This window comes from Microchirus variegatus, assembly GCF_963457635.1.
Source record: "Microchirus variegatus genome assembly, chromosome: 9".
NCBI classification, from domain to species: Eukaryota; Metazoa; Chordata; class Actinopteri; order Pleuronectiformes; family Soleidae; genus Microchirus; species Microchirus variegatus.
The window spans coordinates 26,792,885-26,814,143 of NC_139810.1; the positions used below are offsets into that span (position 1 = coordinate 26,792,885).

Sequence of the window (21,259 nt, forward strand, 5' to 3'; positions counted from 1 at the left end):
CCAGGCCGCCACAGAACGTAAGCGCAGTGGTCACCGGAGCTGAATACAGCTGGCTCTCAAGGCAGCGCAGCGCTGCCATGTGCATTGTGCGCTGCCTTGCGAGCCAGCCGTATTCCAGTAACGCGCCCGGTTGGGATTGACACTGGGCAGAGGACGCCGCAAAAGCGTGGCGCTGACCCTCCGTGCCGCTGACGCACCCAGTGGAAATTCAGGGTAATCCCGTATTTCATCTCATACCCATAATGCATATATATCGTTTCATCCCATTTGTTTGCTTTCACACCGGAGGAACCGTACCAAAGTAGGGCAGATAAAGGGGTCCGAGACCAAACCTTCAGGCAGGTCTCGGACTGGTTGATTTGGTGCGCACCAAAGTACCGAGATTACATTCCCACCTACGCAAACAAACTGAACCAAGAGACCAGACACGTAGACTTGCGTCAGACTCGAGTCAAGTCACGTGACTCAAGTTATGTCAAGTCCCCCGCCGCTGCTTTCCGTTATTCCTTGTTAATGTCAGTTGAGTCAAAGCAAAAGTGAGTTCTCTGGGTTTTGCGAGCCACTGCATGTAGTAGCAGCAAAGTCTAAAATGAAGGAGCGCTGGTTGCTGATACACAGAGAAGGCAGTCCTACCATGCCATTGCCTTCATCATCACAGTTGGAGGAACAACCAACCAGAGCCTTTTCAGAGCATGCTCGAGTGGATGTTGTTGTCTGCGTGTCTTGTGAAACGCCGTGGCAAACTGAGGTCAGAACAGGAAACGCAGCCCTGGACTGAACAATAGCTGGGATTTAAACAAGCCTTACGTAATGTGTCCCGCCTGCAAGACACACTTGACCATGTAGTAGCATCTGTTTGATTTGCTTTGAAGAATATTGTCAGTTCCTGTCTTTCTTGCATGATAATAAAGTCTGTAATTATTACACTTTTTACACAGATACACTTCGCACCATTTGCTCGATGGAGAATTTGCTCAAAACCATCTTTTCTCCAACGAGACTTTCTGGAGGAGAGACTAGGGTAAGTATTTATGCTTCTATGCTGCAGAATAAATAAAGGATGTCAGTAAATCAGCTGAACCACAGGCATTAGGTCTGAGCCAGAGACAATATGGGGAAATTGCAACATAACAAGCTCCATTCCCAACTGAACAGTCCAGCAAAGCTGTTCCCAACAATACAATACACCGTCAAGTCTTGAGGTTTTTGTGTCCATAAACCAAAAAGGACAAAACACTTGTGCTCAAACGGTGATAGGACAGTGAAGAAAACAACTGATGGAAGACAACAATTGCTGCAACCTAAACTGCTTCATGCCCTTGGGAGAGTTTATCTGCTTGTCCATGTGCCGACAAACCCAGCTGAGCCAGACAGCTGGACTACCTGATAAGTGTATGTGTGTGAGTGTGTGTTTGAGCAAAGTTCTGCACCTCATGTGGTCGACTCTAAACAACTGCACTGAACAAACTCACATTATGGAACATTATGCCTCCTTAAATACCCTTGACCGACAAACCTGGAGTCACAGGTGAAAACTGAACAGGTGGTTATTATGAATCATGCTGTGTGTGTTTGTGTGATGTCAAGGTTAAAGCCATGAAGATTTATTTTACTATTAAAGGTCACGTGAAGATGAAAAATGTATAGTTAATGCGGGGTCAACCATGTCAAAAATAGAAATGGTAAGTTGTGGGATAAAGCAATTAGGTTAGGTCAGGGGGTCGACAACCACAATTAATCTGGTTTTATATATAGATATAAAAGAACTATAGTGTGTTGCATTTATGAAATTTAAACACTGGAATGTGTAGGTCTATTTGTGGAAAATTGATGAAATAAAAAGTGACCCACTTTTTCAAATAAATAAAACCGTGTTTAGATTTGATGTAATTCATGCTTGAGAACAGCTGTGTGTGTGTGTAGTATGTGGATGCAAAGATAGACAGTATGCCCATTTCCTCAATTTTATTTTAGTGTCAGGAATGGATTTTGATATTTAAAATAACACATTTTTAGTGTTTTAGTGTGTTTTTAATCGTGCTGGGCGCGTTAACGTGATAGCGGGAGCTAACACTCATGACGCATTTCCATGACGACTGACCGGAAAAAGACGCGTGTGACGTCATGTTTGCGTGACTCCGAATTATTAAAAGGAGTCTCTAAAGTAACGATAAACTTTAAAAACACAGGCACACATACGCAGCACACAGGTACGCTGGTTTTTTGTAGCGCTGCTCTTTTCGTTTAATAAACAGACCGCTCCAGTTCGACTATAGGCGCGCTAGCGGCGCTAAAGGAGCTTATGCAGCTAATGGAGCTAACTGGTAAACGGTGCCTGGACTAAACATGACGTCACGCGTGTCTTTTTCCAGTCAGTTGTCATGGAAACGCATCATGCTTTAACCTAGTGCCCAGCACTAGTTTTTAATCTTTCGAGAATAAAGCCATAATATAACTTTTTATATAATATATTATATAAATATTCTAAACATATAATAAAGATAATGATAAAGGAATCTCATACTATTATGACTTTATTCACAAAAGGTTAAATATATCGCATAGTTGCATAAGACACTCCCTTTGATGTCTAAATAAGAAGTGGCCACATTGAAAAAAATGATCTGCAGAAAGCCACAGGTTGCAGCCCCCTGTGTTAGGTAGATCAATGCATTTTTATTATTATAATTATCATTATTTAATTAATTTAACCTTAATTTTTCTATAGGAAGTCACACTGAGCTTAAAACAACAACTCTAAAGCAGGATAAACTATGTCAACAACATTAATAACACCAGCAAACATTACAGAAAAGTGCATAATAATAAAAGCACCTTTATTTTGTCGCCACCACCACCATCACCTTTAAAAATGGAAACTCCACCTGTGTTGATGTTCTTTTCCCCTGGCTGTCAAACCTGTACCTGCCCACATACACACAGCAGCAGGTTGGTGATAGTACTAACCACCTAAAGTCATGACTGAGGCGGTGAAGAATGTCAAAGGCACGCGTCTCTGTGTGTGTGTGTGTGTGTGTGTGTGTGTGTTTGTGTGTGTGTGTGTGTGTGTGCGTGTCACTTTCTTTTTGCGCACACACGCAACTCTAACCCACGAAGTGCGCCTGTGCTGAGAGATGACTGAACACTGTTGCTCAGCCGGTCCTCACTGAGGAAGACACTCGCAAAAAAAAAAAAAAAAAATCTCTGTCCGGGTTTGGATTCATTCGAAGGAACGACTCGGAGCTCCGTCTGCCGGGATTTTACGGGACACAATGCGGCGTCTTGGACCGAGTTCGCTGCGGTTTACTTCGCCGGTGACGCGTCTCTGTGCTGCGTCTCCGTGAATGTGTGAAGGGAAGCGAGTCCGCGCGCACCCGTCGCGGCGTTGTTGAAAGTTGTTTTTGTTCCGAGTCCCAAAGAGACAAAAGATGCATTTTTTCCGGAGTCACAATTATCAAGTGTTCCCGGACCGCTACGCCATGGCAACACCGTCCATACGAGGCATCAGCTGGGTATGCTGCTCTAAATGTTTCCTCCAGGAATATAAGTTATTTCAGGGAGGTGAGGATGAGGAGGAGAGGAAGAGGCGAGAGTCATGATGATGATGATGACATAATTTTTTGGGGGAAGAAAAGAGATAATAAGTCACACTCTGCCTGTGAAAAATAAGTCAATACATCTTCAGTATCAATAGAAACAAAGGTTCAGTATATACAGTATCTATATATAATCAACACACATCAACAAAATGATTCTCTCTGTTAATAAGTTTTAAACCACAGTTAACTGGTTTCTTCAGCTTTCACCCAGAAGCAAAACTCAACCATGTGACATTTTTATCACGGTAATCATCAATACCGATACTGACTGATGTTTTTATTGTGGTCATGTTTTTGGCCATATCGCCTAAGCCCTGACAGCTATATCTCAGTGTATTAAAATATTGAATAATAACAGTATGTGTTTTTCATATCAGTAAAGTGATGTACACGTCTGTTATGATGATGTTGTTATGAATAAGGAAAAACGTCAATTCATGTAAATTTGCAACCGACAGAAAATAATAATTTGTATTTACTTATAATCAATAACTATCAAAAGCTGGAGCCCCAAGTCATATTTGTAACTCATACAAACCATGAGATATTCCACAATTTCAGCAACAGTGTTACTCTATGTAATCAAAGTCCTTTCATTTTTTTTGTATTATTTATTTATTTAGGTGCATTATGTAATAAATCTAAAGCAACTGGCCATAAAATCCTCCTAATATGTCACAGAGACTGAGGAATAATGTTCATATAACAAACTGAACTCACCAACAACAACAGTACAGGCAAAATATTTGCATTAAAAAAAATATTTTGCAGACTGCAAATCATGACTATGTTTTGAAATCATGTTTTGACATGTGGCGCCACCTACCGCTATCTACCAATAATTGCAGTCAGTAGAGTCTCAGCTGCCGAGCAACCACGGATTGCCAGTTACGTCGAAGCCACATTCTTACATATGGCACCTTTAAACTCCACATACACAATTTAAATGTGTCGCGTAAGTTTATTCCATTCCATTTATTTTGTTTTCTGTTAAAGGTCCAGTGTGTAACATTTAGAGTGGTTTATTGGCAGAAACTGAATATTTACTACCAATAATTATGTTTCTATACTCGCATAATCACTTTAAAATAATAAAATAAAATAGGTTTTTTATTCCCCTCAGAATATGACTTTTATCCATACTTCAGGCAAGGGTCGTGATTTTGCACAATTTCTGGCCCGTGTAGGCCACCGTAGTTCCCCGACATGCTTATGTAAGGGAGGAGCGAGTGGCAGAGTCTGATGTTTGTTACAATCTGCAGTGTCACCATTAGTTGTCACTCATTTTTACACACTGCTCCTTTAAAGCGAACATTCTGACATAATAGGACTTTGCATCTAAAGGTAATAACGTATAACGTTTGTGCTAAAATCATTATCGGGAAAAAGAAGAGAAAGTGATGAGGAGGCACGGGGGTGTTTTTAAAAATGGGGTTCAGTTGACCCTCACTTCCTCTCACTTCCTCTCATTTCCTTTCACTTCCACTACATGACAGCAGTTTGCACATGCTGTATTTCAGGAATGCCTTTAATAGACTGAAGCCCGTTCCTCCATTGTTTTTGCCGCTGGGGGTGAGGGGGGGGGGGGCGGTCACAGGAAGGCAACAAAGTTAAGAGGTTTTTATTAAAGTCAGGTTATTAATAGCGTATTGTTTATTGTTCACCTTCACCACAACACCCTGCTCCTGCTTTACAGAGGAGTTTGCGGAGGAATGCACAAAGGGGAGGTTTGTGAGTGCAGGTCAAAGGAAAACAGGAGGAGCAGTGAGGCTCCATGGTTTCTACATTTACGTGACTTTGATGCATGATCATTTTTTGGACGTGCCGCTTTTAAAACACGGGTTTTCATGTCATGTAATGCACATATTGTAGCTCAGCTGTGAGTCACTGAACCAAGAATGGGTGTTTATTCAGGGTATCTTATACTGGCTATGTCATAAATTACACAAGAGCGACTACACAGCGATGTCCTTGGCGGTTTTAACAGGTTTTATATATATACAATTACTGTATATACTGAATATAAAAATGTTAAGTTGAATATAAATATCTAAAGACGTACAAATCATACAATATAAAATAAAAATCCAGTGGAGGATCTGCCGTATGATTCATTTTTGCACTACAACTCGGGTTTAGTATCAGTTGACGTTGCAGAGAGTTTTCCGTTTTGTTATGTGATGTCAACAATGTGCACAGTTAAATTAAATAATAACTAAATCATTTCTTTGCTCATTTTACTGTCGTCATTAGCAGGTGACAGATCACCGTCCGTGCTGAGAAAAAAATGACCGCACATACATAGAGGTTCTTAATTATGTGTTTCCGTCTACAGACCTTGGAGAAGTTTGGTCATAACTGATTATGTCCATCGTGATCCACATGCTTTCATGGAGGCATGTTCACATGAAAAAAAAATGCCTTTAATTAGAAGCAAACTTGATCTCAGTGAAAACGTAGCTTTAGTTTCATGTTCCTTCAAGCTGTTCACTCAAAGTAACAGACTTACAGTGGGTGTTATTAGGTTTTTTTCTTCTTTCTTTGTTATGCATAAGCTGAAACAGTTGGCTGTGCACCATTCAGGCAATCGATCATGTGACATGTGGCTGCACAGCGGAACAGACAAAACAAAGTCCGTCTGATGCTTGAGAAGACCTGCAGATATGAAGAAATCGCCGCAGCTTCTGTGTTTGCATATATAACCGGCAATATGGTAACACACGGTGTGGGTACGTGAACTACAAGCTCAGGATAAGAGATATTTTTATTGTACACTGCCTCGAATACGTGTTTTTTAAATTATTATTTGTCTCTGAATTATTCACAGAAAGTAATTGACTGTGGAACAAAAGTGCACAGCGGGTAACTACGTGAGGATCGTAAAAGCATAAAAGCGTCGCAGCAAAGAGGAAGTGTGGCTAAGACCTCAGCGCAGATATGGGAATGTTGGATATTTGCACAAGCCAGCATGATTTTTTTATAACAGGGCTGATCTCACACTTGTAAGTGCAGAGTAAAAGCAGGGAAATACAGAAATGATATGTGATAAAACTCATGGAGCTGGGCTGACTACTCCAGGGCATTTAGTCTTGAAATTGTCATTTCATAAGAAAGCAATAGTCTGCAGTTAAAAGCCACCAGTTCACTTAATGAAATGCGTGGCAACAGAGTGTGTGCTCTGCTTTGCTGATGTCTATGCACTCTTTTCTCCCACTTCATTACACACACTTGACACCCACCCACGCTATACTGGAGACAATGGTATAACAGCACAGGTTGAGCTAATGTATTTGTTTTGACCCTCCATCACAGTGGAAAGAAAATAATGGCTCGTTCTATCTGCACAGCACAGTGTTTCTTTGCCAGGGCCCCGAGTAAGCTTTTCATCAACGACCAGTCCAGCTAGTTCCTGTGGAATGTCTTTCCAGAACAAGTTATCTGCTTTATTTCAGTGGGTTTTAGATATGTACGCCGACACGGCTCTGCTCTGATAACGTCTCTCTCTTTCTATTTCTCTGTAGACGCCACTGCCAGAGGCCCTGGAGTCAAAGGACACTATGAAGCAGGTGTGTATATCAATGTGTTGATACATACATCAGCCGCCTTTCGGAACAAATCCAATGTTCTCACTGGTGTTTTTTTAAACTCCTGCTGTACATCGGAGGAGATACCAGTATTTCATTAAATTGTAGCTCTTAAGCAAACGTGGGTTATCTCCTACGTGTGCCTCTGTGTGCGAGTACATGTGGCGGGAATACTATTGGGACACCATCTCCGGATTATTGTCTTTCATCTCTGCAAGTAACAGGGATAGAGAGACCGAGTGATACTGTGTGATAAGACGATTCGTGAAGGAATCAGATGTTGTCAAAAACGGTCATATATCAATGAAAAAGTGACACTATAATGGTATTACTTTTTGTCTAGAAACACATTCTATAACGTATTTAGATTAACAATTAATTTGTTGTCATATGGAAAAAAAATAAGCATATCACAATATAGAAATTAGCATTGTCAGATTAGGGGTTGGACCTGTCCAGGGTGTGACCCCGCATTTGGCCCCATGTCAGCTGGGATTGGCACCAACGACCCTCATGTGGAGGATAACGTGGTATGGATGGATGGATGATTAGGTGTTTATATAGAGCACAGGGTCTACGTGGGTCCACTGATTCTTTTCTCGTTTTGGTGAATATGTCGAATAATAATCTCTTGTACTCAGCCATCAGTGATAGCCTGAATAACAATGTCATTATTAGGTTTGTAAGCACACATCAGGGTTCTCTACATCTCCATGCGTTACTTAAGTTTGCAGCTGTTCATTTCTATTAACACTTGTCTATTAGCATTTGCCTTGATTAGCCCTGATTATTTTCTCTCCTGTGGTGACTTTAAGCCGCTCTGACCTCTGCTATCATTTCGGGTTGCAGTGCTTGCATCCTCTCAAACTGCTGAACTTGTTCTTTTGTTGCTATAATATCCTACATTACTACTCATGTGAGTCTTTAAAAACACATTCCTGGTCGGGGCATGCAGTCACAAGGAGTCTAAAGGGCACTCCAGGGTTCAACGTTTGTTCACCATCCTCCACCCTCCAGCCCCTCCCTCACACTGCTTCACCTCAGCGTCTCGAACAGACTTATAACAGACAGGGTTTGACATGGGAAGAGAATCCTGTTTGGATTCAATGGTTTCCCCTCAGACAGACAGGATAGTGAATGGTGAGAGACAGCAAATTGAAAGGGACACAGAAAGGCTCTCAAGAATTGGTTGCCTGTGGATTTCATGTGGGGCTGGAAGGAGGAAACGGAGTAATCGAGTCTGCAGGCGGCAAGTGTTGCTCACCACTTACAGCTTTGTTCGGTTACCTAGCAAGTGTTGGCTCCAGATCCTACAAGTCACTAATGAGCAGCATACATTCAAATAGAACCAGACAAGACTGAGTGTTTTTAATAAGGTCCTCGCAACATACATTATGTCCTATGTCCAAGATCTCACGATATTATTGAGGAAAACCAAACAGCTCCAACAATGAACATGACAAACCTCCGACCAGGAGGACCAGACTCAGGGTGAGCTGCCATCTGTCTTAGTGACCAGTTTGTTAAGTACAGGGGACAACTAATAAAGTAGAAAAAGTGGCCCCAGGTGGTAGGCTAGCCCATCTGCTACTGTTGTTGTGTCTCCGTCACATTCAAAGTCAATTTTGTCACCTTTTTTCTCCATTCCGATGCTCACTTCTACTATCACATCTACATGCACTGAGTTGCTGATGATGAATAGTTGAGTGATGTGTACTTCATAACGTGTCAGGCAAGTGTATTGGTTTCTCTTTAGATCTGCTCAAAGTAAAGAATAACCTATGATTTTTGTAAAAAAATCTGATGTGTTCCAAGCAACTACTCTCTGTCATCCGCCTGTAAAACCTCTCACGTACTTTCCTTTGCACATGTAGTGTCTGTGGGTGTGTATACGCACAAAAAAGCACTGGTACCACTTTATAGATCTGAAAATACAGCCTCCAAAAAATGCGGTGTTGTATTTTTTTTTACAAAGGAGTTAAATGCAACTCTGTCGGAATAGGGGCAACCACAAAATCACCAAGGTCACAGAGAGTAAGAGACAGAAATGTGTCACCCAAGTGGAAACTTACACTGCATAACTGTACTCATCACCATTCCATCCAACAAGACAAAGACATGAAACTAAACTACATAGAAGGGACCAAGAATATGACTGTTAATGATAAAGACAGGCTGACTGTGTCAAGGCTGTGTTTGAGTACATTTTTCTAAACCAATACAAAGTTGATGATATACTTTCATCAGTGGACTTAAGATTGTCGATGTAATACAGGCTCTTAGTTGTAAAAAGGACCTCAGCAGAACAAACCCTCGTCATAAAATCAGTTTATTGCAGCCTTTTTAAAGTGCACACATGGTCAATCCATCAGTCAATGGTGTATTGTCATTGACCGGTGCACCTGTGGGAAAAGCTTTGCGCTGTAATTTTATTTATCTGTGGGTTAGAGTGTCTATGTAACATTATTAACCTGCTTACATGCAGGAAATAAACAAAAAAAATTTAGTTGTGGCATAAATGACATAAATTTAGTTTTATTTTCTGGTTTCTTGCATGCTTACAAAAACCCCTCAATGAAATATGGCTTTTGATATTGTGCTTGTGCAGAATTACAGGGTTAGGAAATGGAAAATTGCCTCATCGAGAAAACAACTTCTGGCGTTGACAGGCCTGAGAATGTGAGTGTGGGAGTCCCATGGGTAAAATTGGCTCCTGGGAATACTTAAGACCTCAAGAAAACATAACCCCAGTAGGGCATAGCAGACATTTGAGGGCACATTTACTTTGTTGCTGTCAGGTCTGGGAACACACAGAGTTACCCACAGTAGTCTGTTATTGGTTGTACATAATAATTAGCAGGACTGTGTGAACTTGTATGTAACAAACATGTGTCAGGAACCCCTGCCTATATGTGAAAGAGTAGAATTTGTGTTATTAAGGCATGGGTGAAAGGTTCAAATCTGTGTTTTTAGGAATGAGTTGCAAAAGAACAGATGAGGGTTCAGGAAAATGGTCAGCGTTGGACTCAAGACCACCTTGGACAAACAGCAGTGCCTGGAGGAAAATCCAAAGCACAAACAAACAACCATCGGAGTCACTCGTGAAATCACAAGACCCGAGTGCGGCGGAAAGCCAGAGTCAGACAGTGTAACGGAGAGAAGAGCATAAATGTTAATGTTAGTTTTGTCAATCATTAAAAAACAGCAAATATTGTTTTGTTAGTACTTTGATCCAGTTTTTGTTTTCGTAACCGAAGCAGAGCGTAAAGCATGAAATTGCCTGAAAATAGGACAGCGGCAGCAAACAAAAGCACATTCTTGTTTGGTAAGCCCTACTGTTGCATCAGTGGCTGACAGGTTTTGCTTTTTTTTTTGAAGAGCTGGCCTGAGTGTGTGTGCATGTGCTTGAGGGTGTGTGTGAGAAAGAAAGAGCAGGAGTGAGTGAGGGGGGGTGGGGGGGGGGGACCAAATCAAAGGAAATTCGTTGAGGGTGGTCAGAAAGTGAAAGTTTTCTGTCACCGCGTGTCTGCTCGTGAGTGACTTGCAGAGGCTGGGAACTCGGCGAGGTGTGGGAGAGTTTACCACAACCATTTATAACACATTCTCACATCCCCGCCCCCCGACCTTATACTCCCCCTACTCTATATACACACAACAACACCCACAGTAATCTCCACTCGTGCCACTGACGTTGGAGCTTCCATGCCGAGATAAAAACGTAAAGGAAACTTAATGTTGCGCACACACGCACAAAAGTCATCTATTTCAGAAAACAAGACAAGTCTGTGTTACATATCATCCCTCTTTATGTAAACAGCCCTCTCACGCTTTGTTTTGACCTGCTTCCATCGCTTCAAAGACAACACAATGTGGTCCATTTAGTTCCTTAATAGGAAGCTATACCAACAGTAAGTTTTCCTTTACCTTTGTTGACCAGTTTGTTGACCAGTTTGTTGACCAGTTCATCGTCCTGTTCGCACGTTTTCTCATATCCACCATTGGCATCAGTTTTCTTCTGCTCCAATGACTCTCAAATGTTCTGTCGTTTGCAGGAGGCTATAACATTGAAAGAGACAGATACACAAACGTTTAATAACCTTTTAACTCCCATGTACGTGCAGTTTCTTTCAGATCGCGTCGTGAAGGCCGCGAGATCGGTGTACAGCGTCATGATCGAGAGGAACCCCGGTCTGATCCGAGACAGAAAGCATCACCTCAAAACATACAGGTAGGTGCGCCCGCGCTGCCGGGTTCTAACAGCGCGACGGTTACAAACTGGAAACTGACGCGTTCCAATTTCTCTCGCAGACAATGTTGCCCTGGGAAAGAACTCGTTGAGTGGTTGATGAAACAGAACGAGTGCCTTCAGTGGAGAAGTCAGGCAGTTGGGATGTGGCAGGTCTTGGTGGATGAAGGAATCCTTGTTCATGGTGAGAGCACATGAGCTTAGTTTTAGTTTCGCAGAATAGGGTATTTTTTGATCACACCAGAGAGTTTTACTTATTAATGCTTGGCCAGTAGCCAACTTCAAGAAAATGTTAAGTTCCCGTTGTTGTTCTAATATATTCTGATTATACTGTCCCAGACAGCACTGGAGAGTTTGTTGGAGGTGCTTGAGCAGATTGAAATATAATGGCCGTGTCTGCCAAGACCTTTGATTTAGAATGCACTGTCACTCAGTCAAGTGTTCACGAACCACTTATACTCTTTGGACGAGACAAAGACTTCCTGGAAGAGACCACTCCAATCAAGACAGATTGCTTCATCAGTAAATGAAGTGCATCACTCAGAATAGATTTGCAACTTATTTCCATTCATCTTGTATGTATACAAGTTTTGTGAAACCCATACACAACTAGGACGTTCTCTTTAAGGTCAATATTTAGTCTTCAATGTTTTCCCCCCAATCCAGTGAAACATGAGTTGAACTTCCACGACAAGGACACACAGTTCTACCGCTTCAAAGATGCCGAGTTTGGCCTGAACCATGTCGCGAATGAGAGGGATTCGGAGGAAGAGCTGCAGGAAGGTCTGTCTCTGCTGTCCCAGCTGGGTCCTGATGCTCTCCTCACTATGATTCTACGCAAATGGTAAGTACGTGAAACTATATATACTGTACACTGTAGCTGTCATGTATGACAGTGGGCTTGTCATACATGGCTTTTTAGTGAGTCACATATTGTCTTGACCTCCGCTGAGTTTAGCCCAAGTCACAGAACTGCTGAGGATCTGGACGTGATCTACGAGGAGCTGCTCCATGTCAAGGCTGCTGCTCATCTTTCCGCCTCGGTCAGTTACTGCCTCCTTTGGTGTCTTCTTCAGTTTATTACTGAAACATCTCAGAACTTATTGTGCAAGTATTAAAGCTCCAGTGTGTAACTTCTATTGCCTTCACGGGGACTTCTGTGTAATCAAATAGTCTGTATGTTTAGATGACAGTTAATCGAGCTAAGGCCATAATTCGACTATGACAGGCAATCGGGTAACTGCCGAAAATGCAATTATTAGGTATGTTCTAGTGCTGTGCAATAGGTTACTGTACGCGCGTACTGGAAAAAGACTCGCATGACGTCATGTTTATGTGCCACGACACCGGAGTCCAGGCACCGTTTACCAGTTAGCTCCGTTAGCTGCATTAGCACCTTTTAGCGCCGTTAGCGCGCCTACAGTCGAACTGGAGAGGTCTGTTTATTAAACAAAAAGAGCAGCGCTACAAATAACCAGCATACCTGTGTACTGCGTATGTGTTATTGTCTTAATCTGACTAAAATCTGACTTTTAACATGCATGTAAACACACTGACTGCCACTAAGCTGTCCTCCGCTACCCCTCCAGTGATGCGGTGTACATTTGTTAGTATTTAAGAGTTCTACACTACAGCTTTAAACTTGTTGGCATAAACCCGTTTTATTGTTTTTATGTTTATTTCTGAATAATTTTATTCCCCGATGATATTTGCGGTAGCCTTCAAATGTTTTCAATCCTGTTTCAACCATCTTAAGTGCTTTGTAAATGTTCTGTTGTGCCTGTAGGTGCGTAAGGAACTGGCTGCAGTGCTGGTCTTTGAATCACATGCCAAGGCCGGAACAGTCTGTGAGTGTGACAGCTTTGCTAATGTTTGAGCTCGGGTGATAGAAACCCTTGCTACTCACACATGGAGATTCTGCCTTTTTTTATTCTTGAGTATAAAAACCACACAAACCACATAATGAGGCCGATTGTAGGACTGTTGGGCTGTAAATGTTACCTTATGACCACTGTTGGTGCTGACTGCCCTTTTTTTTTTTGTAATGCAGTGTTCAGTCAGGGGGACAAAGGCACCTCGTGGTACATCATCTGGAAAGGCTCTGTGAACGTGATCACTCACGGGAAGGTCAATCCAAGCACAGGTTTAAAAATCACTTGTCAAATGCCTTGTTGCTGTGGGTAACATCCTGATGGGAAATATTGTGTGCATACAGGGGCTGGTCACCACACTCCACGAAGGTGAGGACTTTGGGCAGCTCGCTTTGTTAAATGATGCACCTCGTGCTGCCACCATTATCTTGAGAGAAGACAACTGCCATTTCCTCCGCGTTGATAAACAGGACTTCATACGTATTCTCAAGGTGTGCCTGATTAAATAATAATATGTGGAGGATCATGGTTTGTCCGCTATTGTTGAAAATATAGAAGCAGGTGACCACATAGTACTGTACTACATAGTAGTTTTTAGTAGTGATGCTTACAGTGTGACTGTGTCGCCATCCGTGCCTGTGTTTCCTCAGGATGTGGAAGCCAATACAGTGAGACTGGAGGAACATGGGAAAACTGTGCTGGTGTTGGAGAAGAGCACCAGCTCAGCCGAGCAAGGCGGAGCAGGAGGCAACAGCAAGTGAGAAAACTAAAAAACAAAAACACTCCACAAGCAGATTTACAGTCATTACGGGCTGATTATGTTTCACACTAATAACACAATAGCACTACTAATCATCATCATAACACAATGAGGGACAAGTATACAGCTGTTTAGTCAGATGTGGTTCCATTCTCGATTCATAAACTGATATCCGACAGCCAGGAAAGAAATGGACTTCAACCCTGCCTTGTTGAATTACCCGTTATCACATCTGTAGTGTTTCTGCAAACACCAGAATGGAATTACCTTGATGCTGATCTCTACTTCAGGTTATACATAACCTGCTTCCCCCCTCGTTTCTCACTTGATTCGCACACCCACACATTCCACTGCCTCCTGTTCACCACACTCCTCCAAACAACCGGGATTTATTATTTATTTCAAACTGATATTAACATTTTTGGCTGTGGACAAGGAGGCCTCACATCTAGCCATAAAGTGAGTTATTATGACGTGCGTTCTGAAAAGCAAAGAGTTTTTATCGGAGAACAATAATAGTACAATCTGTGACAGGCTGAACACTTCTGTCCTTCCAACTCCCTCCAATTACTGTTGAAAAAGGAGTCTGTAGGAAAAAATAATTGGGCAATGACTACTACATACATGAAGATAATGATCCTTTTCTGCATCTATAATACATACAATTATTATTATTATCTATTGCCCTATGTCAGCTTGGCACCCCCCGCGACCGTCTGGATGAATATACAGTGCTGAAAAAATTAACCGATGGATTGATTATTAATCGATTACTAAATTAATCCGCAACTATTTTGATAATCGATTAATCAGTTTGGAGATTTTTTTCATGATTAAAATAAGATTTCTGATTGTTTTAGCTTCTTAAATGTGAATATTTTCTGGTTTCTTTGCCCCACAAAGAAATCATTACAAACTTAATCATTTTGGTTTGTGGACAAAACAAGACATCGTCATTTCCAGGTTTGACAAACACTGATCAACATTTTTTAGCATTTTCTGACATTTTCTGAACCAAATGATCGATCGATTAATCATGAAATTAATAGACAGATTTATCCGTTATGAAAATAATCGTTAGTTGCAGCTCCAAGTGCATGCATTGTATATTTGGTCTTTTTTGGGTGTACTACTATAGTATATTGTACTATTAGGAGCAATAATGAAGACGTTTCTTGAGTATTGAGTGAAAACAAATGTTGCACTATATTATCATCAGACACGCAAAACAAGAAAAACAGTGTGGGCAATAATATTATGAAAAAATAAATGATTTCTTCCTCTGTGCAGGTACACCGTCATGTCAGGAACACCCGAGAAAATCTTGGAGCGCTTGGTCGAAACAGTGAAGTTGGATTCTAATGGAAATGATGCTTTAGGTACAGTGCACGCCTGCAGGCATGGCCTTCTAACTTGTTTGAATGAGTGATTCAGGATGGCCAGATGTGATTCAACGTGCAGATTAAAACTGTGTGTGTGTGTTGCCGTCTGTTTGTCTCCCTGCAGATCCCTGTGTGAGTGACTTTCTGCTCACACACAAAGTTTTCATGGCCTCCAGCCAGCTGTGTCCCGCTCTACAGCACCAATATCCTGCAGCGATCAATAACTGCGATAACAGTAATGATGTCGCCTGTTGCCGTGTGCAGTCAGTCCCACGGCTGCTGTCGCTGTGTTGTTGTTGTTGTTGTTGATTCTGATGATTATGATATCCACAGTGCAAACACAAAGCATTGAATATCCAGTAATCTGCTGTATTCTCCTGCTGATGTACAATATCGTATCATTACGTCTGACTCTTTGTTTGTAAAGTTCTCTATGTTCCATCCCTTAACCATCACTGCACCTATCAGGCAGAGCTCTCTGAGGGCTCAGACCAGGAGAAAGCTGCCTACATTCTCAACACCAAGCAGAAGGTAGTAAAATTAGTTGGCCAGTGGGTGGCACTGTATGGCCTTCTGCTGAAAGAAGACCCTATTTCTTTGGACTTTTTGGAGGTGAGTCAGCAGGACTGATTTAGTGGATATTTCAATATTTGCATCACATCTGAAGCATATAGCTTTTAGTTAACAATAATATACTGTATATTTTTTCTTTGAAACAGAGAATGAAGAAGGAGGTGGCGACTGATGTCCGTCTGTCCAGCCTACTGAAAGAACAATTTAGGGAAAGGAGGCGAATCAAAGTGTAAACTATAACATTAGATTTTATTTTCTTTCATATCTGTATCTTATAACATCTGCCATATCTACAAAGTCCTCATATGTAACACTGTCTTATTCCACATTATAATACAGGATGGAGAATGGATATCAGTCACTAGGCAGGGTGAGAGTATAAGAAATAGTCGTATTAGAAATACATTTTAATGAGGAAAACAGTTTGATGTCACTCACTCCCTCACTGAGTCACTCTGATGCTATTGACAGAACCTGCCATTTGATTGGTTTTCCTGCTCTGAGGAGCCTTCGGGGAGGTTACAGCCAATCAAAGCACAGGATAAAGGTTAGTAAGGCACCCGCACTGACTGAACATCCACTTTATTAGGTACACCTGTTTATTCTCTGCTTATTCGCGCAAAAATATCAAATCAGCCAGTGGAAAATATCCAGTGGCAGTTATTTGATTTGTTAAGGCAAGAGTCAGATTAGTCAGAATGTTATAGAAAGGTATGAGTAGCTCAGCCACTCATTACAACTAAGGTCTGCACATGCCCTACCTTTACGTAGCAGAAGAACACACCGGGTGCCACTCCTGACACTTAATTACATGTCCTGTGTACCTAATAAAGAGGCAAATGAATATATCTCAAAAGGTGTTCATGTTCGGTATCTCTGGGCATCGTCACTTTAACTTCTGTTCCTGTGTGTGTGTGCAGTGCTATATGAAATCTACAGGCCAGACAACAAACCTCTCACTGTGATGCTCCCAGTGAACACGTCAGTACAGGACGTGATGTCGGCAATCGTCAAACCTTGCGGCGATCACATCCTGGTCAAAATGAACTCCACGGGAGGTTGGAATCAGATATCGTTGACACCGTTATAAGACGAGTTCTCGTCATTACACTGAACAATCATTTGTGATATTCCTCAATGCATGCAGAAAGAGCTCAGTTAAAGCTGGACGCGACTGCAGTCTACACCGCCCTGGGACTCAACGAACGATTGTTTATCTGTGCAAGCAGCCAAGTGGAACAACTGGTGGGGAATACGTGCTTTTACAGTCAAAGACGCTTTCCTGCTCATGATGTAAGACAGCACCACGTTCTCTCTACTAATTCCCAGTTTCTCCGTGTGTCTCAGGTTCCCCTCGGGGAGCAGCAGGGTCCAGAGCGAGGAACGACCGATGTTCTCGAACAGATGGGCTCTAAAGACATCGCCAGCGAACTGACCAATTATGACTGGGAGCTATTCAATGCCATGCACGAGGTAACAAACATGAGAAATCTCACACACAGCATGTATATTCATTGCTGGAGAAGGAAGGAGGAAACTCATCGTTTACACACTCGCATGCCTCACCTTAACTGCGTTTCATCAACAGGCAAAGCCGAAACTGAGTCACGCTGCTTAATGATCGTTATCTGAGCGCACCAGCTTTGTCAGATCATCTGGGCCAGCGATTAAACACTTCCTGCGTGTTTCAAATGTTTCTGTAACAAGTCGCAGTCATTAAAACACCTGTAACACCTGGCCTCACTTTGAGTTCACAGATCACACAGCGAGTGCATAACATCAGTGGTTTGTGAGTCACTGTTGTTGGCCCTGTCTGCAGGTGGAGCTGGTTTACTACATATTCGGCCGTCACAAGTTCCCCGGTGCCACCACAGCCAACCTGGAGCGGTTTGTGCGACGTTTCAATGAGATGCAGTTCTGGGTGTTGACCGAGTTGTGCCTCTGTGACGACCTGATGAAACGAGCCGTCCTGTTGAAGAAGTTCATCAAAATTGCTGCTGTGTAAGAGTCAGTTAAATAAAACCTCTATTGCTGCTAATTTAAATGAGTCAGATTAATTGTGTTAATGTTTTATCTAGTGGCATCCAAAGGTCCGGTACTGTGTCTACTATCTTTGTCTATTACCAAATACCTGCAAACTATTCTCAGTCACACAAATGCAGACATTAGACCGTAAACTTTTCTTTGTAAAACTTCTTAATATCAGACATTCGTTTTAAACATAATCATTCATTGCCACGTGTCTCTTTCTCTGTCAGCTTAAAGGAGCAGAAGAATCTCAATTCCTTTTTTGCTGTGATGTTTGCTTTGAGCAACAGTGCAGTGCAGAGGCTTTACAAGACCTGGGAGGTGAGAAGTCCCAGAATGCAACAGTCATATGATAATAATGAGTATAGTATACGAATCAGTATCTTTGGAAATTCATTACACAACATGTTTCTCGTCTGCCACAGAGAATACCGAGCAAAACTAAAAGAATTTATTGTGCTTACGAGAGGCTGATGGTAAGTTGTGTGTTCTCATAAATGTTCCCAAATGGCATCTGTATTTCCTTAACATTTTCCTTAACATTGAAAGACAGCTTAATTTTATATTCTAATCCTTAGTGTTACAATTGTTTATTTTCATGCTCATGTAAGGATCCTTCACGCAACCACAGAGCCTACAGACTCACTGTGGCCAAACTCAGCCCTCCTTACATCCCCTTTATGCCTCTGCTGCTCAAAGGTAACACGTGGTACTCTACCAGCAATACAGTATAATATGTGAATGTCATATACATTTTTAAAAATTGTAAATTTTGGTCAGGGTCAGAATCACTGACGTTTTTTTCTCTTTCTGTGCTCAGACATGACATTCATCCACGAGGGAAACTCAACCTATGTTGACAAACTGGTCAATTTTGAGAAAATGGTAAGACACAAAGATGGTCATGGAAAGTTGCTCAGCTCAGTTATTCTCGTATCTGATACGTTTCCTGTACCTTCCCTATTAAAGCGAATGATCGCTAAGACAGTGAAAATTGTGCGAGGATGCAGAAGTCAGCCGTACGGTAAGTGACCCAGCTGAGCTCGTCCCAACAACACAGACGCACAACAATGTGGACAGCTTCACTTGCATGTTAAAAGTAAATGGATGATGTTTTGTTGTGTGTCCATGACTGATGCATGAAGGAAATAACAGGTGACTTCTGTTTCTCCTCCTCAGTGCCTTCATCTCCACAGAGAGGCCTGGCTGATCGGATGTTTCTGGAAGGGCCTTCTACTCGCATATCAACGTGTAAGCCACGTCCACCATATATATGCAGTAATTTACTGTTATATTCCCGTGTTTTCACACTTGCTCAGTACATTTTCCACCACAGAGTCAGATTTATCCCTGTTTTCCAGACTCAGACAACACCCTCCCTCTGCGAAGTCCCACCAACATCCGACACTACATCCAGAACCTGAAGGTGATCGACAACCAGCGCAAGCTCACGCAGCTATCACGGACGCTAGAATGCTAGGACCTGCAGACCTATGAGAAGAGACTGAAGAAATGTAGCACACATCTGAACTGAGGAGCTGGTTCTTGCTCAAGCCACAAAGCCTCCACACTTCCCCTGAAAATGATGGACCTCTTGCAGTGTCAAGTGCCATGGAATCTTAAGGAGTTTGGACATTGTAGAGCTCCAGACATGGACGTCACACAACAATGGCAATGCCTCTGAAACGGCAACGAACAATGTGGTTCCATCCCATAGAGGTCACATATGTCAACAAAACTCGTCTCATCGCTGACAGTTTTCATCAGAAAAGTGAAGACTGAATAGCTATTGTGGCCCAGGATGTCAAAACAGTCGGAGACAGCAGAGGTGAATCGCTATTGCAAGCAGTTTTAACATTTAATCGGTAGACGGCATATTCACTGCAACGTCATGAGTCAAAACTACAGTTACGCATATCTGCAATTCAGTTTTTACCGGTCAACTGGTATGACGTAGTTCCAGTGAAATTATGGCTAGTCAAAATGACGTCACGTATATGCGTAATTCGTTTTTTTTTCACCTTTGTCGTTCATATGTCAGATATAATTAACTCACTCACATTTGCAGATAATTCAAGTTCAATACACGATGACGTCACGGTGACGTTATAAATGTCTGAAACTGACAATGACGAACCCCATTACACATGAATGCCTAACATGCCTGACATCATTGTGCCTAGCGAATGCAGAATTTAACTGAACCGAAAACATTTTTAAAGTAAGAATGACGTCGTCTACAACTACAATTCAAAATGACGTCACACATATATGTAACGGTAATTCCACATGGAAGTCTTTCCATAAAATCACTGCTATGAAGTGTGCGCAGCGGCCCAAACCATAAAATGAGCGATGGGAACAAACACAAGGATTCTGTGGTAAATTCTTAGTAAATAATGGACTCTAACTGACATAGAAGTCGCACAGCAATTGTTTACATTACACAGCCCGTTGCTAATGCTAAATGCTAACGCTAATGCTACGCAACGCTTACCTGTCCAGTGACAGCAAGGCTATTTTTCGCCGGTAAAACTCCAGAGTTGAACGTTCAAGCCAGATATCGTCCATTTGTTTTCCTCCAGGCTTTGGCAAACTTCTGATTAACTCTCTGGAGTAAGACGACATTGTTAGTATTATGTATATATCCACTCTGTCAAGTTTTCCTCCGTAGACAGTGAACTCTTGAGCACCGGTCCTATTCATTTTTGCCGCATCTGACGCTTCCAACATGGCGGCGCATAGAAACCGAGTCACGTGACGTCTGAAGCTTTATAAATCAATCTAGAACCGCACTACCTAGATAGAACAAGTGCAGGCCAGGGTGCACGGTAGTGATCTCTGTATGTGACCTTTTCTATACTACTTAATTGTCATATATGTACACAATATTACAGATTATTTTTAGCCATTGCTAATCACTTAAGGTCAGTTATTTGAGTACTTTTTTCCACTATTTTCACTTCAGCACTGTGGTATCATATCAGTTTTTTTTGGCAACTGATGTGCATGTAATTTTGTACAATGTTTTCTAAATAAATTATTTTCTCAGTTATGCATATTCAATGACAGCACGGGGATTTGTGAAAAGGGATTTTTTAAATTTTATTTTATTTAAGGTACAAACCAACAGGTAAAAACAGACCTCCAAATACCTTTTTCCCCCTGCTTCCAACAAAAAAAAATGTTCCCCCCCAATATGGGGTGAGAAAAAAA

General features: G+C 41.8%; 2 protein-coding genes across 2 annotated transcripts in view; one reads left to right on the forward strand and one right to left on the reverse strand.

Moving 5' to 3' along the window:
• The window catches only part of pou6f1 (POU class 6 homeobox 1), a gene marked incomplete at its 3' end in the record, with an annotated part of 195,233 nt that overhangs the window by 65,911 nt on the left and 108,063 nt on the right, over positions 1-21,259 (reverse strand). The gene's annotated exons all lie outside the window — the stretch shown is intronic.
• Positions 3,429-20,121, forward strand: rapgef3 (Rap guanine nucleotide exchange factor (GEF) 3; the record flags this gene model as incomplete). Its single annotated transcript, XM_083894857.1, has 27 exons — positions 3,429-3,512; positions 7,121-7,165; positions 11,305-11,411; positions 11,492-11,613; positions 12,096-12,273; positions 12,388-12,472; positions 13,216-13,276; positions 13,480-13,556; positions 13,645-13,791; positions 13,951-14,057; positions 15,351-15,439; positions 15,567-15,677; positions 15,915-16,054; positions 16,162-16,244; positions 16,355-16,385; positions 16,487-16,562; positions 16,936-17,073; positions 17,163-17,260; positions 17,363-17,488; positions 17,835-18,016; positions 18,274-18,364; positions 18,469-18,519; positions 18,655-18,742; positions 18,864-18,928; positions 19,013-19,067; positions 19,223-19,294; positions 19,405-20,121. 27 exons carry the CDS (start codon positions 3,429-3,431, stop codon positions 19,521-19,523), a joined length of 2,628 nt encoding a protein of 875 aa, XP_083750983.1. The 3' UTR covers positions 19,524-20,121.